Source organism: Cyrtonyx montezumae, unplaced genomic scaffold, assembly GCF_038088225.1.
Source record: "Cyrtonyx montezumae isolate F1298 unplaced genomic scaffold, pur_monq_1.0 scaffold_16, whole genome shotgun sequence".
NCBI lineage: Eukaryota > Metazoa > Chordata > Aves > Galliformes > Odontophoridae > Cyrtonyx > Cyrtonyx montezumae.
In genome coordinates, this window is record NW_027071892.1 from 10,478,050 (window position 1) to 10,503,701 (window position 25,652).

General features: G+C 42.6%; 1 protein-coding gene across 2 annotated transcripts in view; it reads right to left on the reverse strand.

Annotated features, from left to right (window-relative positions):
• Positions 1-715: 715 nt before the first annotated feature.
• Positions 716-25,652, reverse strand: part of EPN2 (epsin 2) — a 36,206-nt gene continuing 11,269 nt past the window's right edge. Inside the window, exons 1-9 of one of the 2 annotated variants that reach the window (XM_065732778.1) lie at positions 22,732-22,752; positions 18,886-19,659; positions 11,142-11,254; positions 9,574-9,666; positions 9,154-9,310; positions 5,964-6,137; positions 4,266-4,358; positions 3,166-3,381; positions 716-1,682 (exon numbers count right to left, since the gene is read on the reverse strand). In XM_065732778.1, coding sequence (XP_065588850.1) covers positions 1,345-1,682; positions 3,166-3,381; positions 4,266-4,358; positions 5,964-6,137; positions 9,154-9,310; positions 9,574-9,666; positions 11,142-11,254; positions 18,886-19,480 — 1,779 coding nt within the window. In that variant the 5' untranslated portion in view covers positions 19,481-19,659; positions 22,732-22,752 and the 3' untranslated portion in view covers positions 716-1,344. Of the gene's footprint in view, positions 1,683-3,165; positions 3,382-4,265; positions 4,359-5,963; positions 6,138-9,153; positions 9,311-9,573; positions 9,667-11,141; positions 11,255-18,885; positions 19,660-22,731; positions 22,753-25,652 lie in introns of those variants that run through there. The other variant, XM_065732777.1, reaches the window with a different exon arrangement.

Consider the following 25,652-nt stretch of genomic DNA (forward strand, 5'->3'; position numbering starts at 1 on the left):
TGCCGGGAACAAATCAAGGGAAAGGCGACTTTAGTGTTTGTTCTTTTTAATGTAGTCTTAAATCACGTTATGTTCAAATTCATCTAAAAATAATTAGTCACGAGAATTTGTTTTGAACTGCATTATGAATACTTCATTTAAAAGTAAAATATTTTAGTGTTAATCTTCCCTTTTAAACTCTCTTTACAGAAACGAAGAGCTAAAACCATAAATAAGAGGGCATTAAAACCATAAAAATGACATTTGCCAATATCTTAATTTTTCAGCCAGACTTGATAAATCTATCAAAACCAGACAGTTAAATAAGAACCACATTATAAAAATTAGCAAAAAAAGGACTATCAGGTAACTCTGCAAACTCAAATATGAAACTGTACTAAACAAAATATGTGCAAAAGTATACAAGAGTAACTGCATATAGCAAGGTTAAGCCTGAATTAGTTTTAAAGCTTGCCACGGTGAAACTGAATTCAAAGTTGTCCCACTGTATTTTTTTTTTTTCTCCTTTCAACTCACATTGTAAGTCAAATAAAAACAAAATACACAACTTCCAACGAAGCTGGTACTGGACAAGCACAGAGCAGGACACTCACTCAGCACGAGTGCAGCATGCCACTCACAGAGAGTTCCTCAGCAGTCCTTAGAGTAGTGTACGAATTCAACACTGCATACAACAGCACACGTTATACTCGACAACTCGTGAATGTTCTTGGGCTTTTTGTCTGCTTTTTCCTTTCGAGACAAGCTTGCTTTCTCAGTCAGACCGCTGATACAAAAGCAGTGCGACTTTGCGTTGCAATGTTTAATGCATAAAAACCAGCCACCTGGGCCCTCCGAATCATCCTCTTCTAAAAGTAAGGACTATGGGTGAACCAACAGTCTAGAACTGTGTACAGTTATGTGCAAAACATTCACTAGCACTCTGAATCTCAGGTCTATCATATGGGCATAGGAAGTGACAAATGCAGGTAAATAGTAATTTCAGGATCCAGCACATCATCTGACATCTACAAAACAGCCAACGGAGTTTAAAATGGCAGGTTCTCCCTAGAAAGTGTATTGAAATGATTAACGAAGTAACAAAATGGGCAGAATCTAACTTTGGTGAAAAGTCTGAACATTTCACATAATGCTCAACAAGCCAAAGTAAGGTACCATCTGTAGCAAAGACTAGATTTAGATTAACTGGTAAGTAGAGACAACTCTTCAAAGATCATAACTGTAAACTGCAAATCTACTTCCAAGTCTCTTACACACCATTCAGTCCACACAGGCCACGTTTGTTTCGCTGTAAAGACTTCAGCCTGGAAACACTATGAAAAGAAAGTTCCTTTAATTGGGTCTTTATAGGAGAAAAGGGTTAGTTGTATTTGTAGACTGGGACGCTGACGGCGGGATTCCTGTACTGTGAAGAGGTTGGGTCATTGATCCTGCAATGCTCACGTTCATCCCCTGGCCCATCCTTGTTATGGATGCCACAGTGCCCATAGCTGGTATCGGTGCCATTCCCACAGGCACTGGGGCCATGGAAGACAGAGGTATTGGCTCCATGCTTATTGGTGGCACAGCACTGAAAGAAGGACTGGTTCCCATCACAGGGCTTGCTCTCATCTGATTTAGAGTGAGTGGCTGAGGCTGATTCACTTGGAAAGGGTTGATTGGAGTTGGTGCTGTAGCTGCACCTAGTTTTGAGAGAAGGGGGAAGAGGGAAGAAGATCGCACCTCCATAAATGCTGAGGTTTTGGAGATCATCTTTTCCAGCAAAGATCGCACCCTCCTGTACATACTGCCAACCCCAAATCACCCAGTGGAGAAACCCGTGTGGATGCCACGCAGCAGGCTGCTGCACAAACACGGTCTGTGTCGTTCAGACCACCTACACCACTGAATGTTCATTTACTGACCAACTGCTTCCACTTCTGATGGCAGTAACAGGACTAACAGGCTCTAAACTCAATAACATTAAACATGACTATGACATTATTTAATTTAAAAAACACCTTAAATTTGCCTTAAGAAGGCTATTTCTAACTCCCTTTCTGCAGTCTAGCTACTGCAGATCTTCAGGATCCCTTCCAGTGAACTCCATTTAGAAACTGTACATGTTTCTGGCACTAAGTTTTGACAAGAATTCATAAAGTAAACAAGTTGTTTCCGAGTTACAGTGGTGCTAGAAAAAGCAGAGAACGACTTTCCCAGCATTTGAGGATTTTTGGGCTGCTGCCAACGCCACAAATTCCTTTTACCGTATATGCACAGTGTTATTTGCATGGCCCAGTGACCCCTCACAAACTTTTTGTGGACTGGTAATGGCAGATACAGAGATTTTCTCTGGTTAAGCACTGCCAAAGCTCTTCAGAATTACTGCCTTTGTTCTTTACACAAGGAGATTAACAAACTGCCTTTTTCCTCCAACCCCCCCAGCCAGAAAAGTGAAGAAAACAGATACTGAAATACTGCTTTAAAGTATTTCACCAGACCAATGTCACACAGAAATTTCAGTGCATATCAGTAGCTTTTAAAAATACACACATCCTCCAAATGTTTACTGCCACCTTCTAAGTCCACTCAAAATAAAGGTCCACCTAACAATAGGGATAATCAGAGAGTGTGTTTTGATCAAAACTGGGTTCCCATGCTAGCTTAACCAGCAGCCCATCATAACATACAGCAGATTTTGGTGTTTGGAGCATAGGCTGGAGTCAGAGATACTAATTTGCTTGAGCATCAGTAGGAAAAGGGCTTGCCACAAGAATCTACTACCACCTACCACTTTCCCACAGAATTCTCTGATGGTACTTGTTCACATCTTACCTGTTCTTACGATCAGCCAGTTTTAGCTCAGGCATTTCTGATAACCAAAAGCCTTTCTCTAACCCAGATCCTTTTAAGACAGTAAGTGCAAAACTGGAAGAAAACCTGCTTGAACAAAGATAGCCCAACAGTTCAGCTGCAGGCACAGGGGTAGAAACACCCTAGGCTTTCAACAGCAGCACTCCTAGAAACCACGCTGTCCCACCCTCCTGCCCCCAGTCATGATCTGCTGGCTGAAGTAATCAAGAAAAACATGCCAAAAATGGCTTACATTAAATCAAATAGGAATGAGTTATGCAGAGTTTTCCTATAGGAAAGATAAAATAACTGAAGGAATGTACAGAAACAGACCTGGTGCCAAAAATGGATTCAGCGAAGTTACAGGTTGTGGTGGCTTAGACACCAGTGAATCCAGGTTCACCAGAGCAGCATTGGGGCCCAAAAACGACTCAGGGGTTTTCCGAGCTGTGCTCTGTTTGCCTGATGTCATGCTTGAGTGTTGGGAATCAAAGAGATCAGGACTTGTGGTACCGCTATGCTGGGACGGCAAAGTGGAACCCGATTCAGCTGTAACAACACAAAGAGAAAAACAACACTTATTTCACTGATTACATAATCAAGCAAAGAAGACCCTGAGGTCTCTGACATTGGAAATATTTTAAAATTTAACATTCATTTAGGCCATCTCCACCACCAGGTACACACAACACTCACTGTACCCAAGCAGATACACTGCAAAAGTTATTTAGAAAAGTAAGTAGCTACAATAAGAGTTGCAGGGCTCTCCAGAATACCCTGCCCAGTTTGCCCCAGGGAATATTCCTGTAACTATACTGCACCTAGGAATTAACAAGGAAGAAATACTCAAAAGCCTTCACTTGTGCCCTTGCAGCACCACACCACTGTACCCTTCCCAACCAGATTAAGCTCAGTTTTTCCTTTGTGGTAAAGAAGCCTAACCTAGCTTCAACTCAGTCACCAGCATTTCAGTCAGAACCTTCCTTAAAATACAGATAAGCAAAGCACTCATATGCTAAGATATGGCAGCATTCATAGAAGCTATTTCCTCATTTTCCAACCATCGTCATTCACTGTAACTTAAATATTTGAGAAATTTAATCAACATCGCTGTTCTGTTTGATCACATAAACCATATTCCAAGCAAATGCAGGACATCATTAATATAGAAACCAAGCAGATTTCTAGGCTAACCCAGCAACTTTCATTGCAGAGTAAAAAAAACTCTGTGGGTCACCAGGGCAGAAGCCAGCTCCCCCTGAGTTCACGGACAGGACAAAAGGTTAACAACAAGCCCTTAAAGCTGCATCATCACCAGCTTTAATCTTTGCTTATGGCATTGGGGCTTTGTTTTTTTTACATACAATTCAAGAACAAATACAGTTGTTGAGGCTATACCCAAAGTGCCTGTGAGCTAAGAATTGGATCCATACCTGGCTTTTTGGAAGTTCGGAGAGTGTCAAATTCAGAAAAATCATCTTTAACTGTACCATTCAAATTAGTGAAGAGGTCAAAAGATGTACTTCCTGTTCAAAACAACAAGAGAGCCCTGTCATTAGTAGATCTTTGACTGCATCACACATCTGATCCTATTAAAAGCAATTTCTAACCCACTCCTGTTAGCAGGAAGCCACTCAGGTCCAGGGCAGCAGCTCAGAGCAGCCACAGAGCTCCTACTCTTACGAAGGATCAAGGAGAAGGATAATGGCAGAGAATTCTCCTCACACTATCAGCTGAATGATTCACAGTAATGTGCTTTTAATCACAATGTAAGGCACACCTTAGCATGCTGGGCTTTTATTGAACGTCTGCACTTAGAGAGAGGCCCAGGTAAGCAAAGATTGCTGTGGAAGAAGAGAGAGCAACAGTTTTACAGCCTGAACTATGGAGCATGTTAATCAGCCCTCAAGTAAAATACACTTCTGAATATGCTTCTGAACACCAATGGAGTGTCACTGTAACTTCAGATTTGACTTAAAAGGAGAAGAAATGCAATAGAAAAGGTTATCTGTAGCACCTAGAGAGGGTAAGGCCCTGTTAGCTGAAACACTAAAACTTAGCCATAGCTTGCAACAAATGAAAACAAAACATCTTCAAAACGTGGACACACCCTTGCCTCAAAATGGGGAATAAAAACCACACCTAAACGAACAGTAATCACATTACTGAAAAGCTTTGACGTTTTACATTCACCAAAGTGCATATATTTTTTTTAAAGTTAGCTTTAACCTTCAACATATTTCCAGCAAACAAGAGTACAGACTCTCAGCTCTGTAATGAGCAAAAGCAACAACAAAAATCAAAACCAACAAGAAAGAGAACACCTAAGACCCTATATAATAGTAACTCTTAACAAAAAAAGAATCACCACAGCTCAACAATCCCATAACGATCCACTTACACTCCTTTGCCAAGGCAAAAGTACGTTAGACAACTTGTTACAATATCTGCTCTGTGACTCCTTTGTTTATTAAGAACTGGGATGAATGACTGGCAGAAAATGCATTTCGGATGTATTTAGCTATGGTGCCAATGTGGAAATTCCAGGTACTACGACTCATCAAGGCTGCATTAGTTACAGAGCATGAACAGACAATTATATCAGCACCTTCTTGATCTTGCTGTGCAACAGTTCAGGAGCAGATTTGACATCCTCATCTGAAGCAACAAACCTTCATTTGCACCTCTAAAAATCTCCACAGAGTGTGGAGCTGCTTAACCTGTCAATCTGTGCCTGCAGAGACATCCATCTGCACAGCTATTTATCACGATGAAAGGTAAAATTACAGCAACATTCATTTCCAGAAATTACGTCCCCATCTAATTAAAAATAAAACTCATTTAAAAATGCAACGGCAGCAGCAGTCATAACAGCTCGGCATGCATCCACACATACTAATAGAAGAATGGAAGAGAGCACCAAGAAAGCAGCAGCACAAACTCAGAGCTCCAAGTTAAGTGTATCTGAGGTTCTTTTTGCTGCTAGCCATAGTAACTCCTGTTAATTTTACAGAACACTGCAAGTAGTCCAGCGCACTGTTTCTTTTAAATAAGCAATACAAGAACAAAAAACTCATCCAGATTTCACTATTTTACTCAAATGAAACACACAGCAAATGAAAATTTCTCACCAGAAGTAGAGAGGGGTTTGTTTGCAGGTGCTGGTCCCCAAGGATCCACCGAAGGTTTTGCTGCAGTAGAAGATGGCTGAGCAGGAGCCCACGGGTCAACATTTTTGGACAGAGACTGAGCTGCAGATCCTGCTGGTGCTGCCCACGGGTCAACGGAAGCAGCTGGTTTGGCACCTGCAAAAAAAAGCCAGCAGCAATGCAAGTCAGTGCAGGCTGACCTTGGAAAGCTTTCCTAGATCAAACTCTCATTTATGAGTCACTATTGCCAACTAACGCTAAACACAAAAAGGTGAAGCAATTCAATATCAGGAACACCAGTCAGGTTTTAATAGATTAATAAAGCTAAGCTCCCACACAAAACTGAATTTTAGAAGATCCGCAGTTCCAACAAGAAAATGAGAATGCTTCTGCTGCAGAACTTGCCATCCCAACAGAGAATATCTGACCGGCAGCGATCTACAGCACACGGAATACTTATGAACTCATACACAGAATGTTTCTGAAAAGCCTTTGTGAAAGATACGAAGTAGATAACATAACGTAAGATTCTTTTCCACAAAACTGTTCCTTTATGAAAATATAATCTGCTTCCCTCCTTGCTGGCTGTGCTTTCTTTTATCCCCATTTGCAAGCACACCTCCTGACACAAATCTAAAATGTCCCTTTCCACATTATCAATTTTTAACCCTATGCCTCTATGCTCAGCATTCCAGTTTTTATTAGAAGACATTAACGATTCTTCACTCCAATAAATTCAGATCACAAACTGGTCCTAAGTCTTCAGGCCCTGCACAGTTTTAGGGCTTTTCCTTCTGCAGAAGGACAGATTAAGACCATAAAGGGAAAAGAAAACAGAAGAAAACTTGTCTCACTGTATGTAATTTCCTGCCCGTTTCTTCCTCCTTCCCACCCTGGTAATTGATTGCTCTTCAGTGTAGGTAACCTCTTCTTCCTTCCTCCACTATATAGTGCTATTTGGGCTTATCAAACCCCAGGACCACAGAACAAAATCCCTTTTCAGATTTGCAGTGGGTCAGGGCCCTGCTGGAAGGCATTGCTCATGCTTTGTTCCTATGGTGTCCACTCCCACTGATCCTGCCCTGCGGGAAAGCAAACCTAATGCTTTAAATACATATCTTTTGCCACTCTAAAGTGACCAAATCAGACAGCAGATGTACACTCAGTTCTTTTCCCAATGAAACTTGGTAATGGATTAACTAAATTAATTAATTAAGCATGGTTTAATTACCTCAAACAACTGTATGATCCAAGAGAAAAATAGAATTACCCATGAAGTACACAGCTGATGTCTTTAATCACCTTGTGGGTTTCAAATCACAACTGAACACTGTTTTATACTTTAAAAGTACATTAAGCACACACAACCCTCCCACCCCACCCCTCTGCATCACACTCTGCACTACACACACAGTACAAAATCCAATTTGCAATACTGGCCCTTGTTTCATCAACAGGTGGCACAGTCTTGTTGCAGTTTCAGATCAGGAAATGCTCCAAATAAATCCAACCATTCCCACTCCAGTACTTAGATTTCCTTTATCTGCCCTCAGTGCTGAGTTACAAGCAATGCCACACAAGAAATGCTAATGACAGAGCTTCCCATAAACGGAAGCTTTCAAAAAAGTCTCTTCCTTCATAAAGGGAGCTTACAAAATGAGAACACTCAGGAAGATACCTTCCCTCAGCTTCCATTATCTCTGCTGAAATGCTTAAGTACAAGCAGGATTTGAGAAATACTGTTTAATGAGTCACTCTTCTATTAGCAGTCAAATTCATAAATCTCACATCTCCACGACTGCCCTTGGGAGCCAAGCAACCAGCAAGATGGAACAAAGGGTTGTTATATGGCGTTAATAAAGTTAGGAGCCACTGAGAGGAAATGCTACAGCTGCAACTGATGCACAGAAAATCTTGCCAGAGGGTGATATATCGAATGCAAGATTGGAGGGAGGTGGGTTTCCTTTGTTTTTTAATCGTGCAAAATCAAACTGAATTTCCATTATATTAGGGCCCAAAACGCGTTCTCATTGTGCACTTGCAGTTTTTCACTAATTGAGTCACAAAATACACTTAAACAATGAGCTGCAGTTGTCCTTGCAGCTATGTGGGTGCCCTTAAAAAAAATTAAGTAAAAAAATAAAAACAAATGCACTTCAGTATTAATATTCAAAATTGTCATCGTGACAGCAGTGGGAAGCACACTGGCTCCTCACACAAACAGCTTTGCAGCATGTTAGAGCACAGGTCCTACAAACACCTGTCTGAAGCAGAACTGTCACAACTAAGCTGCTGGTCTTCAGGAAGAACAGCCCTCCTGTGCAAGGATCTGCTGTGTCATTCCCCCTCCCCCAAAAATCTCCAACGTCAACCAAAAACTATCTCCAACTGCAATTCCACAGAGAGAGTTTAACATCTGCAGTGAGGAGCCCATCACCTTTCAAAGGAAAGGAGTAACTGCTTGGACAGACTGCAGAGGCAGCGTAACAAATACACATGTAAGCAAACATGCAGGAACTGGAGTTACTGCCCTTTAATATGAGAAACACTGGACCTTTCCCTTCAGAAAGAAATTCCACAAATTTAGTAACAAAACCTTGTGAAACTCTGAGGCTATTCAAGAGAATCACTTCAATTTTCCTTGAGTATAATAAATAAATACATAAATTCAAACGCTTCAATCCATTTCATTCTGATGGTACACACAGCCCATTTCCCTGGGAGCAAGACTTGGCAATTCAGAGCTGCAGCCTTCCTAGCGAGAGCATCCTGCTTAAGTGCTATACTCAATTAAATGCTGGCAAGAGTCTACATCCATGACACTGGACACAACTAGCAGCCAAAGCATGAGCATCCCCCCAGGATGAGATGAGCTGTTTTTGCTGCACAAAGAGAAGACAAAAGCTTCCCTCTTCTCTTCTTTCTTAGGATTCAAAATGCGCACACAATCTCAGCTGCTTAAAAAAAGATGGAAAGGATTGCAACTCGCATTTGTTTCTGCTTGAAAATGAGTTAGAGGAACATTAATTCTGAAGTCTAGGAAACAACCAACATGGACTGATCCCCTGCCATTACCAAACATGACGCTGGGCACCGCTATTGAGAAAAGTTCAACATTAAAAAGCAAGCACTCTTAAGATAAATATTTCTTTCTGGCAGAGTACATTCTTACCAAATGATTGCCATGGGTCAGAGGCAGTAGCTGCAACTGTGGATCCTCCCCAGGGATCGGTTTGGTTTGCAACAGCAGGAGGTCCCCAGGGCTCTGTTTTCTGTGGGGCCGGTGCCGATGAGGGCAGGGCATCCATTAGGTCCAAAAGAGTTGTATGCTGAGGGCAGGAACAATCTGAGCTTTAATCAAGAGCATTACCAACCTGAAGTACAAACCCATGAGCGAAGAAGCTATTTTTTTTTCTCCTTTTACACACCTGCATTGACTAGTACTTTGAAATTTAACCCGCGTGGAAGAAGTTTTAAGCTATACAACAAAGCAATCCCAAAAGCATAAAAATGCTCAGTATTAAGCTACTTTGTGTTACTGTATTTCAGCTTTTGGCAGCGTAACCGGGAATTTCTTAGTTGAAGGCACTACCTCCTTCTTTTTGGGAATTTTAATTGTGTCTCTGCGACTCTCCTCCAGAGCCATCTGTAATCTCAGATCATCTCCGCGTCTGAGGCGCTCCTCCTGCAAAGGAAATCAACACTGTTGATATAGACCATGAGCCTAGACTGTGCTGCCTGCTCCCTCCGGCGTGCGACCCCGCTGCCAGGACAGCCCCGTGCAGCACCACTGGCCTCACTGCCTGCACCTCATCTGCAACCCAGCACGAGAACAGAGCTCCTGTGCTCCTCACCTCGCTCAAACAGAGGTCAGGAGCAACCTGACCCCAGGCCAGCAGTGTAACTGCAGTCATTACAGCGTCCATTTTGCTGCTTGAAATTTCCCTTTGTGTTGTTTTACTCCTAATGGGAAAGCTACAGTTCTGTGCAAAACTTGAGTTACAATGCTGGAAACACTACTGAATTTAAAAGACAGAGGAAATACTCCCTTTTCATCATCAGTTCTGCACATTCAAATCAAACTGAAGGATGCAGTGATTTAGAGTCTACTGCTGCTGGCTTTTGTCAACATCTCTCTACAGCTGATGCAACTGACATATTTACAAAGAAATCCAAGTGAATCAATCTAGCCAATTCCACGCATATTCTGTAGGTTTTTAACATCTGTCAACTGCCAAGTTTGTGGTAGATTCAACTACTGCAAATATTTTCACTTTCATTTGGTCTTTCAGAAGTTGACTGACTCCACCACTGGCATTTCCCTCGCAGTTTCTTTAGCTATTTCATCTGAAGTCTTCTGACTCTTTACTTTCCTTAACTTCATTGCAAAGTTTACAGGGTGGTAACTTTTCAGAGCACAGAGATCCTGATGTGAACATACAGCAGTACACCACACTTGTCTCAGGAAGCCTTTAAAAACATTACGGACACTCAGCATGGCAGACATGAATTTCCACTCACAGCTGAGATCCAGCACCCTTGTTCTATATTAACATGCAGTAAACTTTACCCACAATTACAGCATTTACTCCAAATTCAGAATGAATATCTTAAGAATTAACATAGTAATATAACAAGTGATGGCTTAGGAGCTACATTATTTTATAACAAGTTATTTACATATTCTAGCTCATTGTGTTCAATCACCCTTCTGTTCCAGACAGATCTTACCGAATTAACAGATCATTCAAAATTTCATTATAATCAGAATTCACTGGCATTTCATATGTTGGCCCCATTAAATGAAGGCTTTCAGGACTAGTCATGTTTTCAGTTCTTCCTAACTGAAAACACCTTCAGCAGTGTGATGATTAGCATCTTCCCACACAACAAAGTCTTCTTGCAAAGCGACTGCCATCTTCCACTAGTCTCAACAGCACGAAGGCCATAGCTACTTTAAAAAAGAGATTTAAAAGAACAATAAGCAACAAAAAGAATGAAAGAGCAACATCTTCCAGAACGGCCTTTTTGTTTTGTTCTGTTTTTTTTTTTTTCTCCCCCTATTCCACCTGGAGTAAAGCCAAGCTGCCATTGCAAAGAGAGGCAGGTAGTTATAACTATGAAAGCATGAACATGTGGGAAACCTACACGGGCACTGACCTGCTCCGCCACCTCCCGGCTCATGGCCAGCGCCAACTGCAGCTGCAGCTCCTCTTCCCCACTGGTTTGGGGCCGGGCCTGCTCCAGCTCGGAGGAAACTCGAGGGGACGTTGCTGTTAGGGGACAAAGCAGCAGATTTTATGTGCTAAATACTAAAAAGGTGGAAGAGCTCTGATGCCTTCTCTCCACATTCACACACCATTCTCCACGGTCCGAGGGTGGCAGCACTGCAGGCATGGAGGGGACAGGGCTGCTCCCAGCACTGAGATCTCAGCACTCGGCTGATGGCCAGAGAAATTAAGAAGAGAGAAATCCACAAGGCAGTTCAGTTGCATTAAAAGAAAAATGTTGCTCAGAAACAAAGGCTTTTTGTGTCAGCAAGACTGCAGGATCACCACATCAGCAAGCTGACAGCGAGGAAGGCTGAGACCCTCAGCACCGCCAAGCTGAGGGGGGACAGTCACTAACTGTTAGAGCTACAGAACAGATTATTTGAAGACTGACTGTTGGTACTTCTTGCATCTTCTGTTATCAGTAAGAATTTGCTGGGAGTTGGCCAATATCAGGGTAAAGCTGGATACCGCCCACTTTTCTGTAAAATAATACAGTCTTAAATGGGACAGATAAAGAACTATTCTTAACTGCTAAGAAGCAGGCTCTGGGACAAACAAACCAGCCATTCAGTCTCAAAATTTACAAAAATACTTTATCATTCCCTGCTTAAAAAAAGAAGAAAAAAAGTGCCTTATATAGGTCAGGGGGTAGTGTTTATTTCTTCTTGTTTGCCAGTCTGCCCTTGGGTGAAGGCTGTTAGCTAACAGCTAGCTGGTAAGCCCTACCCACCCACCCTCCCCCTCTCAAAAAAAAAAACCCATCAGGCTCAGCAGCTAAAACAGAGAAATCCTCAATACGTAAACTATCTTGTGCTGATGTTTTCTGAGTAAACAAAAATGAAATTGCCAAACTGTAATTTTAAAACCACTTTTTCAGCCATTACTTTAATTCTCCCAACATTCCCCCTAGGCTTTAGACCATGACAATACCAGGTAAGAAGTGCCCACTCTTCTCACACCCTGCAGCCATCCAGGAAGCAGCACTCAAGTGTCCATCCCACCCCATCCTGCTTCTGAAGAGAAAAATTATCACTAAATATTCAATTTCTCCAAGCTCTTCTGGTCCTGCAGCTTCCAAGCCAAGCAGACAAGCTCCTTGGTGAAGGTGTTACTCATACTTCAATTCTATCACTTTTCAAACTTGCTCTCATATAAAGTATCTGAATTTAGTCAGCTTTGCAAGCCCATTTTGCTCCAGCAGTCACAAACAGGCTCTCCTGTATGCTATCTGGAGTCTTACAAGGTAATATGGAATAAAAAGGACATCAGAGAACATGATATATCTGGCAGCACGGAAAAGGATGGCCTTAAAACGTTTGCAAAGCCTGAATATTCTCAAACACAAAAATAAAGAGAAATAAAAACAAAAGAGGATAAAACTCAACAGGAGGTAACCGAATGTAGCACATGACAGAAGAACTGAGGACTTTCCATGTTTGTTTGATTTATTCAATCAAGAGGAAGAGCAGCAGATACCCCGTGTGGCTGATGCTAAATGGGATGGTGCTGCTAGAGAGAAGTCATTGCAAGCAGCAGCACTGGGCACACAGAAGCTGCAGAGGAGCTGGCATCAGAGCTGCCTACCTCCAAGGAAGGCTCCCAACACTTTTTCAACGTGTGGCTATAAGACCAACTTAAAGTAAAGTGGTGTACTCAGCAACATGTAGGAGGTTACGGGAAAATGTCAAGATAACACTGAGAAACAAGAGTCACACAAGAGGGAGAAACCAGAATACAAAAATTTGATGCCTGAGAAGGGACAAATAGAAATGGGATGACATGGGAAAAGAAAAACACGTTGGTGACAATCTTCTGCAAGCTGGAGGCATCCCCGTGAAATGCTGGGGGTATAGAGAACTTTGTCTAGTGCCAAACCACTAGCTTAACACAGCTGTCATCAGCATTAGCACCACTGCAAAGCATTACCCAAAAGAAATCTAACATACCAAATGCAATTCCAGCCATACAAATCCTAGACTGATGGTTTCGTAACAGAATGCTGCAAAGATGCTTCCCCTCTGAGCACAGAAAACAAGTTTATCTTTGCAGAAAGATTGAGCAGATTACAGTTGCTAAATACATCACGTTTGCCAATGCTATGGAGTGAAAAAAGCCATTTAAGATCAAGGGGCAAGAGGTAATGATATAAAACAACCAGAAATAAACATACAAAGAGAGACAAATGGAATCGGGTCACCTCCAAGAAGCAGTTTTCTGGCAGAAATTACAGAAGGGATGATCCCCAACTGATTTCAAAGCTGAGTGGGATACACACACAAAAGCAATACAGCACAGCCACTGCGAAGGAGATGGCAGCTGCAGTGGGTCAGGAAGGTGTCTTCAGCTTCTGTAACCACAGTGCTGGGGGAGAAGGTGGTATCCTGGGCACCCTGCACAGGAGTCTTTCATCTCTGCTGATGTAACTGCATTCCACAACAACTGAACAGCTGATGGTAGAAAGACTTTATAAGCACATGGAATGGATTCCTTCAGTCAACAGCCTCATGATTAAAAAAAAACACTGAGAGAGCATAGGCATTTTACATTAAAACGTGTGTGGTAGTTGTAAAGCCATCTACATTGAACAGCACAGTGTGGGACTTTTCAAGAGAGGATCGAAGGACACTGAGCACACTGCTCCTGGCTGTCATCTGGCACGCTTCATCCAGCAGCATCACCTCTCGAGTCACTCAGCACCACAACTGCCTCTCTTTGCCCAGCACATCCTGCTTTCACATCTTCCTTGCAAGGGGCAGGAATAAAGGCTACTGCCTTAATGACAGCACCACTGCCACACAACCCCTTACCCCCAGCACATGAGAGTTAACTCAGATGTTTATGTAAGCAGGGACTCAATGGATCAATCCCAACCTGCTAAGTCCCATTCTGGGGCTGCAACAATTTGGAGATGCAGGCTACTCTAATCTGCTCCGCAACAGCTACAAGGGGAATGCAGCATGGGGAAGTCACTTCCAACCCCAGTTAATCACTAAAGTAGGATTCTGCTGCACCATCTGTCTCTAGTACAGGCTTTGATATCTTTTGTACTTACTTACTGGAAATTTACTACATTTTGGTTACATTAAAAGCCCTCTGGATGTGCCCAAAGGTTAAGTAATGAGTTAAAACTTATGCACAGTATACAGTTAGAAAGCAGAACCACTGCCTACATTAGTGATAAAATCAGTCCCAGCATAAAAACGACAGAGTATCATTATCCAGAAGCGTGTGCTTGGTTGTTGGTTTCTCACTGCCACTCTGGCAGCAGAATGGAAACTGGAAACAGAGCATTCTGAATGTTATTGTTTCACACCTGAATTAGTTACTTCTGAATTATTTTCTATTCCAAAGGAAAAAGGAGACAAAACCTGAAACAGCTGAGTGAAAACTTGCTGATGCTTCACAAACCTTTTGAAGAATGAGTCAACCTAACGTGAATAATTGCTGGAAATATTAAAACACACCATTTCAGCTGAGACAACTGCTCCCAGTATCTTTATACACAAGGTTAACAGACTTGGCATTTCACAAGGTCTGTAAAAGCCCTTTACAGTCCATCTTCCATCACTCCTGTATCAATCAGGCCAGCTGGGTAATGAATCTAATTTCCCAGTCAAGCAGCCTACCTCCAGGGAAGAACACTCCTGTGAAATCAGGTCATGCCAGGCACACTGTGCTGCTCCAACTCTGCCACGTCTGTGTGAGATCAGGACACCAGAACATGCACCAGTCCTGCTCAGCAGCACTTCTAGCTGCAACCCAGACCAAGGCAGCAGATGGGCTGAGGAAGGGACATGTACAGCCTGACCTAACACGGCTCCTGAGTCAGGCCTAGCGCAACAGAACATCTCAAGAAAGCAGGGCTTCTATAAATTCAGCTTTAAAACATGAAACAGAACAGGGGAGGAATGGCGTTTTACAGGGATCCTTCAAAACAAAGAATGAGGGCTCTGCTTCTGCTGTGCTGGTGGATCCAGTGACATCCCTGCATTGAGCTCTGCTCAAAGAGCACCCAAAAAAGAGTTACCCAATGAAGGCCCTGTCTGAGAGCAGGAGTTCTAACAGAGGCACCCCCAGATCTCTGACAGCCTCACATTTGGACTTAGAGCTCTATAAAAAGAATCAGAATCCTATTTAAGTGACTGTTGGCAGCCACAGATGGAACAAGGCTAGAAACAATCTGAAGTTCTCAAAGCTGGGTGACAAAACAACAATAGATAGACACAAAGCCAGCTTAGGGTGGGGCACTGCTGCTCCCGAACATTTCAAATATTACCCTTATACTCCTCCTACTCCCCAGCCTGGTTAGTTTCAGCACCACACAACTACACACCCTCAACTTGAAACAAAATATCTGCTACCAGATTTCATGAAAATGTATATAATTTACATACTTTACAAAAAAATCTGAATAACTTCTACATATTTTGAAATAGGATATTTCATCTTTCTAACCTGAACATCAGTAGCCCCTAACCTAAAGTTAGCACATGGCCCCAACACATCACAGACTGCTGGCAACACAGAGGTCAGGAGGATAGGGCTTTTGCGCTCATAGCTAGGAAGCATCTCTCATAGCTTCTATTTACACATCACAAGACCACAACTATAAAAGTATTGGTAGGTTTTTACTGATGACTACATCAAGCGGGGGGGGTTGGACTACATGATCTCCAGAGGTCCCTTCCAACCCTTCCAATTCTGTGATTCCACAATAGTAATCATCACAGGCCATAACCTATTCCCAGAATTGGAAAAGATTTACAGCACAAAGATACTCAGGCCCAACAAATACATTAAGAGAAAGCTGTGGGGGAAAGGATTTTAATGAAAACTACCATGCTTCTCTACTGCATTTCTCACTTTTTCTAGCTGATCACTGGAAGTCAGATGAATCTATCTGTAAGGAACAGGGGAAAACATCCCTATCCACCACCACGCCTTGCCTGCAGCAGTAAGAGACAAATGTAAATCACTCCAGAGATCTTTTTTTCTATCTTTAATTCCCTCATCTCACACAGGCTATCAATGCTGATTTTTCCGGAAAGGATAATTTGGAACAATCCTACCAGAACAAAACAAAAGCCCCTAGCTTAACATCAAATACAAAAATCAAATCATGTGTGCACAGCAGATACAAGCCTACACACATGCTTGAGAAGCTGCAGAAGAACAGCAGTTAGGGCACAGCAACATTTAGTCAGAGCTGTGCAGCCGAGCTACTCCAGCATTTAGAAGAAATCAAATGAAAAACAGTGGACTGGTCTCTCCAACACTGCCCATATAGTAACTGACAGGAGAGGAAGCGTCCTTCCTGCCAAAGCTTGAGAGATCATCCACAGGAAGTTACTTGTTCCCCCTGTGCTCTGTCCTACAGAGGCTATGAGGCACCTTCAGACCGCTCGGATTTCTTTTTTCTCTGCAAGAAAGTACTGAAAATTGGGAAATCATTGCAGCCAAGCACTCTCTCTTTAAGCAAGTAGAATGCATTCAGCTAAAACCTCTCAAAATCTGCAATCCCCATCCACTGTGCCTAGCCAGGGACAAAAGTAAAACCTGCTAAGAGCACAACACTTAGATGAAATACTTCTTTTAACCATGCTGATAGAAAGGCTGTTACTGACTCTCCCCCCAATTTTTATCTGCATTCAAATACTATCTAAACATGCTAAATCTTTGGCAAGAATTAGCGTACACTTTCTAAGAAGCAAATCTCAAGCTACTGGGAAAGATATTACAGTTAAATCTGGACGCTTCTGTATAGGAGAGTCTGTGAAAGAGAAGGATCTACAGAAAAAGAGACAAGCCCAAGATTTCTAAAGCTTCTTATGTATGTAGCTTATGAGGGAAGAGGGAAAAATGGTTAAGAAATCATTACCTCAAAAGCAATCTTTCGAACAGAGATACACAGCAAACCAACACACAGGCAAACGAGAACATCCAGTAACCTCATGCTCGGGACTGAAAGAACAACCAAGCTTGCTTCCTGACATCTCGTCCCCCATCAAAATTCCTCAAATGTCCAAGGAATAACAACTCAAACACACCCTGCATTGCTCAATCTTGGCTGTAAGAAATAGCTGGGAGCCTCTGGCCACGCTCAGCATGACAAACACTGGTTGTGTGCCCCAATTGAAGCATGAGCTGGTGAAGAAATACCAGTGTGGGACAAACCAGAGGTGTGCTCTGTGTACCTTGGTGGCTATTAGTTCAGTCCTTCAGCAGATGTTAAAAACAACAATATTTCATGCTATCTCCATAGTGAGGGATAATTTTTTAAGGTCAATCAATGAGGCCTAAGTTCTACATTAAAGGAAAAAAAGTGTTAAGACAGTGATGGAAGTATGTCTTCTTCAAAAAAAAAAATCATATTGAATCAATGCTCACGTATGGTGATTAAAGAAAACCTAAAATATTTGTTACTCCATTGTTAAAATAAGAGACAAAAACAGAAACTGTCATACCTGGACATCTTCATAAGCTTTTTGTTTTTAATCCTTGGTCTTAAAAGCATTTCCTTTTGGAAAAATGTAACCTTTTCCTGCTTTTCCTCTCCAGCCTTTATCAGCCTGAGATATTCTTCATCCTAGCTTGCTTTGTCCTGCTAGCTTCCTACTGCCCTGTACACAGCAAGGGTACTGACACCATTCCCATACTTATAACTTGAGCAGCACTTCCGGATGCAGGACATGAGAAACCGGAGGCCCTTAAAACCGATCCTCTATGGATTCACCACACTGGCTCTGTTACAGCCCCCCCCATACACTATAAGCATTCATGTAAAGAAAAGATTTTCCCTCAGGATTAGACCACAACCACTGACACTTCAGCCAAAGCATAATTCCTCAGATCATTACTTATATTAAGGATTTAGTGCCAACTCAGGCCTCTTCTGAACACAACAAGGAGCTCCCCCAAGCAGTGGTATAAAGAATCCATTCTTCCCACATCACTATACTTTTCTGGTGGTTTTATTTATTTATTTTTAGAATGAAATACAGTATTTAGCCCTGACATTAGCACACCAAATGTTGATTGTATAAATATCCAAATGCTGACATATTCAAAGTGTTATTAAACTAAAGACAACTAAGGAAGAAAGAAAAGCAGTGAAGGACACTCAATACCAACACTCTTGCTAAAATAGAACAGTGGCATCATGAACTACCCAGCAAAATGATGTGAGACAAGCTTGGTATTCCTAACTTTTTTTTCAATTGTATTTAAAAAGGAAGAAAATAAAAGTGAAGTAATAGTTTTTAAAAACAGAAAAAAAAAATCCATTAACCATCTCCCTCCTGAGACTGAGGACCTGTCACATCAAACATTGGAACACATTCACAAAAGCAGCCCTACCATGCTATTCTTGGGAACTGACAGTAGACAACTGCTTTTTAAATTGAGTTGTATCAACACACCCATCCTTTCCAGATCAAACATCCAATCTCAAAGACCTTAGTGCACAGAACAGGCCTTCAAAGATTCAGCTCCTGCAAACAGTGCCTTGCAATCAGCACCTTAACCCTTCTAGAAAGCACTCTCACTTCTAATGGTAATTCAGAGTAAAAAATATCCCAAAAGGAAAAACAAAAAGAACGAAGAAAGCTTCCCACATGTTTGCTTGTACTTACAGCCATGGTAGGATGCTGGGGAGCCTCCAGACTTGCCATACTCCTGTTCCGAGTAGCTGGTGGACAAGTTGGGCTGACTGGAGCCCCGACCAAAGGTGATCTGGTTGCTGCCCACCCCGGTGGCCACCTGAGCCATGCGTTCTTTGGTCTTCAGTGCCTGGGCCCTCTCTGTCTTCAGTCGCTCATCGTCCTTCAGCAGAGACACAAGCTGCTTGGATTTCTCCCTTACATTGATGCCCTGGTCTTTACCATCTCGATCAATATACTGGAAATCTTTCAACGTTTGGATAGCAAAAATATTCTCTTTACACTGCTGCGCCACTCTCTCAGAACCAGTTTTAATCAGGTAATCTAACAGAGTAAGGGCCTTGTACACGTGCCGCCAGTTCTTGCCGTGGTCATTGAGCCGCTTCCAGATCATGCTCATAATTTCAGAGAAGGCCACAACATTGTAGGTCAGATCTGCTATTTCAGTCATCAGTGAACTTGAGGGACCCCATGGGTCGTTGGAGGTTGCTTCCCGGACTTTGATCTCGGCCTCCGAGTAATTGTTCACGATGTTCTTCATCTGCCGCCTAATAGACGAAGTCGTCATTTTTATTTCCCTTTTTACTAAGACAGATGCTGGAACACAAACTAAAAAGGGCTATATCTGCTCTTCTATGAACGTTTCTGAGCTACGATGAATCCGTATCTGTGGCTTATCTGTAAGAAGTTCCACTACAATCATTTCCTCTCTTCAAGAAAATGACACGAGAAAATGAAAATCATGACCTAAGCAAGAAAAGAAAACAAAGCACATTAGTTGCATCTTCAATTATTCCTACTTGGAAAGCAAACTAGATATGCTTTCAAGAAATTCTGTGAAGAGTCGAGTGATGAATTTTCTCTCCACATTTCCTCAGAGCATCACATTTTGGAAACACATTGTTTGGAAACAACTTGCTCTTTCCATCTCAAGAATAAGGGTTAGAGTAACTACTGCAAAGTTGCACTATAAAACAATATTAAAGCTCAATAACATCTGCGCTGCTGAACACGAAAGCAAGAAAGTCATTGTACTGATGCAAATGCAAAACCTGAGAAGGGAATCAAAGTCCGAGAAACAAACTGCCTAAAATTTTTAATTACAGGAAATACAACATTAGCTTCCAGAGCTTATGGGAAATCACATTAGATCTGACAGTTGCAGCCTACACCCACTGCTGCAGAAATCTTGTGCTGAGAGAACAAGAGGATTTCCTGCAAGTTAACCAAGCAATTTCCGAGGCCCCAGACAAATGCAGAGAGCACCGGGGTCAGGGCAGAGATCTTGAACTGTGCTCTGCATATGCCCGAGGCCCAGCGAGGAGAACAGAGTACAGAACGATGCACTCAGCTCAAGGTGACCTTTAATGCTAAGCAGATTACAGGGGAATGTTTTTTTCCAAATGCATTTCCTTTGTGCATTTGACAGCAGTCGCCAGGCTCTCAATTTCTGCCCTTCGTGTCTTTCACATGGCACAGAGGAGTTTTTAATTATATGAAAATGAAAATGTAAAACCAAATTGACCAGCAAGAAAACCCGAGGACAAGCTCTGGAGCTGAAAATCTGCTTCAGTTATTTTTTAATGTCACTGTTTCAAGTACACAGTGCTCTATTAAGCGTTAGTATACGTTACTCGAGCAAACGGTAGGTTTTGCTATGTCACTCACCAGTTGTTTGAACACTAAGCATTGATTTGGTATTTGACAGGTTAATAGAGATTGCATTAAGATGTCCCCTAACAACATTTCTCCACACACCCAAAAGAAGGAACCAGCTCGCTTACAAACAACATGGGAAAGAAGCAAAGCACAGACTTCCTTCCTAACGCTGTTACCATTCTTCAAATTGTTATCATGCCTTCTAAAATGAAAGCAGAATTAAGTGTCAGCTCAGACAGCAGGCAGCGTTATAATGACTTTTTCAGCACAAAGCCATATATCCTCCCCAGAAAGCATCTCAGTTCAGCTAGGAGAGAACAGCAACAATGTGCTACGGTATTTTACGGTATTTTATTCTGTTCCACTACAGAATAGAGTAAAAAAGAACTATTACAGGATCATGGAAAAGCAAGCTGCACCAACTTGTTGTTTTCCTCAATAGTTAAAACTAGGTGTTAAAATCAAATCTGCCGTCCAATTACAGCAACAGAAACAAAGGGCTCATCCTCTGCAGGGCGTTCCCAGTTTGCATGCTGCAAAACAGAGCCCGAGGATGGTCCTGCAGAAACGTTCCCAGGTGCTCACAGCTGCGTGTCAGAAGTTCACTGCCCAAAGCTGCAGTCTGCTGTCCCCCTGACTGCTCCCTTGTGTGTTTCTGGAGTGCAGTGCACAGCCACGTGCCTCAGCTCCGTGTGCCTCCAACAGAGAGAAAAAGGGGAGCGCGTTTCAATACGTCTTCCAGCTTCACTTGAACACATCGCTTCAATGTCACACACGACAGAAGGACAGGTAAATTTTACACTACACAGAAAAATAAGTTGGTCCTACATAACCAACTCTGCCTAATGGAGTTAAGTAGGAAGGATGCTCCAAAAGTAATGCCTCCTGTTTTAATATGTTGAGTCACATCAGAGGCAGATGGTGGCCCTATGGCAGAAGATGAACCTTCTCACCAATATTCCATTACATTATACTGAAAAATAACATTCTGTAGCTGAGAATTCACTCTACCAAATAGTGCTGTTGTGCTCTTTGTATCTATTGCAGTTTCCATGGAAATAAATAAGAAGCATTACTTTAGAGAGACCTACGTATAACCAAATAATCACAATCCCAACACAGCTGTACAAATCCATCAGCTGCAGCTTCATAAAGGAAAAGCTTTTGTGGTTTGCTGTGAGGCACAGGCAGCGATGGGAACACAAGTCATGGCTCAGTTCCTTTTTTATGAACTTCATTTTATTCTATTAAAAATGCAGAGGGTGAGAGGAGTGGAAAGTGGCCATTTCTTTTTTGTGTTGTTTTTTTCCTCCCCCACCTTCTGGTTCAAACGTTCGAGACTATTTAGCAGAAGCAGCGAGCCTCACTGAGAACTCTGATGCTTTTGGTATCTGCTTCTGCATCACAGAAAGGAAATGTCTGACCCTATTACAGTCGGTGGAACACCCAAAAGCCCCACTTACAGGTAAAGAGATCAGAAAGAGCCAAACATCCCTACTGCATAAAAGTGAGAAACCACTTCTAATGCACAATCAGATACTTGCACAGAAAGCTCAGACTATTTCAGAGACCTCAGTGAATCCACATCCCACAACAAACCACCAGGAAGCACAATGCACTTGCAACTTCAGCACAAATCCGTGTTTGTGTGCTCAACACCAGTGTTGCAAGGACAGCAGAAAGCAAGAGCAGTTGGTTGTAGTCACTGTCCCACCAACAGGAAAAGCACCATCAGCTCCAGCACGTTCCTTTAGAAGGTTAGGCAGTGGGAAGAGGGCTTCTTGGCTTGCTCAGCTCAAGTGAGCCTTTCAAACCCTGCCTCCCTGGGCCCTCTCTGATAGAAAAGGAAATGAACATTTCTGCAGACAACCAAGTGAAGTTTCCCTGTGCTACTGAGGGTAACCAGGAGGGCAGTACCTCCTCCCTACACCAACAGCTTCATTACACAAATAATCCCAATGAATTCTAACAGTGCTTTTTAAGACACAAAATGTAGACAGAAGGAATTCCTGACTGAACTTCTCAAAAGCTCTCTCAAAAGAGATTAAGCTCACTAAATAAAGGAAACCATATTTAATTTACTGAGACTAACGCAGAACTGAGGCCAAGCCACAAAATCCTTCATAAACTCTGTTCAAAGAAGCAGTCACACGAACCCACCTATAAGCAGACTTTCAGCAGGATCCACTCAGATCTCAGGAATGCAAAACTCAAACCAGGATTTGTCTCCACTGATAAATGCCCTTCCCTTCGAGCCCGGAGGTAAACATGTACACAGCCCAGTTAGGTATGGACCAGAGATCAAGGGAAAGCCTTTCACATCACATGGGCAAGAAAAATGGTGAAAAATTACATTAAATATTAAAAGTTTGTCAGAAATTTGCACTAAAGCATTACTGTGAATTACAGCCTATACAGTGAACATTTAATTTATGCATCAAAAGTTATATTTTTTCTAAGTTACTAGTTGAATCATCATGCTATTTTCAGGCAGTCACTCCAGGCATCTTCATTTATATTAGGTTTCCCTTTACACATGGAAAGATAACTGCAAACTTTCAGCCTTAGGCTCAGCACTGCAGTTAAGCAAAGAGCTTTTTGCTGGCCAGCATCAAACACCCCAAGAGCTCCAGCAGTGCCCAGGATGGCCCACAGCAGCTCTGCTGGCAGCACAGAGCTTGACTTCTGAGCACACAAACTGCAAGATCCACTCCTCTCGCTATCTGGGTGGAGTGACAGAGGCAAGCGTTCCTTGGAGAGCTGCACTTTAGGGTACAGGGCACTGGGGAGTGCTTCTCACCAGGCAGCAGAGAAGCAGGCTGGAAGGGAAGCACTGCCAGATGCTGAGTAAGGGAGAGTTTCCCCAGACAGAAACTCACCCCACACCTGCATAGAGCACAAAGTCTGCCCACAGACGCATCCCCAGCTGTAACCATCAGCCAGCAACTATTTATGGCAGAGGAAAAAGATATACATAGCCTGGCACTGTAGGTTCCCATGGTAGCTTGTCATGTGTACAAAGACAAAACTATACCATGCCTTTAGAAAGCATTATCTGCCACAAACAGGAACCAGGATTTGTTGATAAATGAACAGAGTAAAAACCTTTACGTGAAATTCAGGCACATAATAGCCCTGAAAAATATGGTAGCAAAGAACGATCAGATACTTAGGAAAAAAAAAAATCTCTGAAAGGGCTGTCAGACATTGGCACTGCTCCCCAGGGAGTGGGGGGGTCACCGCCCCTGGAGGTGTTCCAGACCAGAGAGATGTGGCAGGTGGGGACGAGGTCACTGGGCATTGGAGGATGGGTTGGACGTGGGGATCTGAGAGGTCTTCTCCAACCTGAATGATCCTGTGATTCTATGGCATTTTCCTTACACTGGATCCCACACTGCTAAAGAAGCTCTCGAACTCAGTTCACAACACATTTCCCTATTTATTAATAATTCACAACTGGATGACCAAAAGAATATCACCAGACTGCCCATAGTGTAATATCCTGCTGGAATACAAACATCGTTCCCAAAACCAAACAGGAAGAGGGGCAACCGTGTGTTGCAATGCCCTGAAGAAGAGTGGGAAGAGAAGCAAGGAAGCTTGGCACTGCGCAGAGGAGCCAACAAGCAGCACACTTATTAGCTCTCTCTTGCTGTTATACAGCAGAGAAAACAGCAATTCATGTGAATAAAGCAGTAAAATGAAGACACTGAAATTACCATCAGTGCCCTTCCTCCCCTTGTTTAGGAAGTGAATTATAAACACAGATTGGCAAACGGTTTGAAGAACAGGGTTATCTCCAGAAGAAAGGTTTGATTTCCATTTCACACAGTTTAAACGCTTGTCCTCCCCTCAGTTTAATTTCTGAGAAAAGGAAATGGTTCAAAACTGAAAGTTTTGGAAACCTTCCACTCCCTTTTACAAATGAGAGAACAAGCTCAGCTTTCACAGACAGCAGGTGGCCGAGTGATTCCTTTAAATCAAGGGTTCATACTGATAGATACTCTCCTTCAAATGATGCATATTCATGAAGGCCAAGGTTAGTTTGAGCACTGACTCCACAGTTGTGCCAAGTCCAGCCTGCGCAGCCGCCAAGCAGATTTACAGGCACAGATTTGCCCTACTCCTTACCACCTTTTGTGACTACAAGCCTACCTGATGTAGGGGGCAGAGCTGAATGGAGAGCTCTGCTCACTCCTTAGCGTACAACCTGGAACTGCCAGTGACATACAACTGTCCTGCAGCAGCTCACATCTGGCTCTGCAGCACATCCCACAGCTGAAGTGCAGCTATGCAGCCCCAAGTGATGCTCTGAAGTTTGCCTCTGCAAGAGCCGTGCAAATCACCACAACAATCCAAATCCGACAACATTAGGACTACAAGCTTAGACAACATCTCTTCAAAACAACGCATTCCTCTTTCTACAGTTAGGTCAAGTGTCATCAACAGTACCGGCTTCATTTTATGCAGCAGACCACAGTTTATTCCCCACCAGTAATACAGCACTGGGAGGATAACGAGTAACAGAAGACTGCAGAATTACCAAACAGCATAAGGTCATCACACACTGCATCAGAAATTCTAAATGCAAATTAATCCAACGTGGCAGTGAAAATACCTCTCCCCAAACTCTCAAAAGGAATTTCTCCTCTAGGGATTACCAACTTGAATGAAAACACTTCATCTTCAATTCTCACAAATAGGAAGGAAGAAAAAATAATAATCCAATGCATGCCTTAAAAAAGGGCAATAATTCAAAATAAACTCAGTTTACCTGGCATGCTGAGCAGCATTTTCAAATGAATTAAAGACAGCAGGAGACAGTTCTCTCTTCTCATTTTCAAAGGGAGAAGGAAGATATCTGATAATCTTGCCAGAGAACGTGCCTTAGATTATTACTGATTACAAGAAGCCCAGCCTTGGTACTCGGGCTGCTTACTGGGTGACAGGCACCAGCCACAGGGAAGCCATTGCACCTCCACCCAGCGGCTCAGGGCTGACAGATCAGCTCAACCACCAGGGCAGTGCAAACAGCAGAACAGAAAAGCCTGCAGGATTACAAGATGTTAGCTACATCCTCA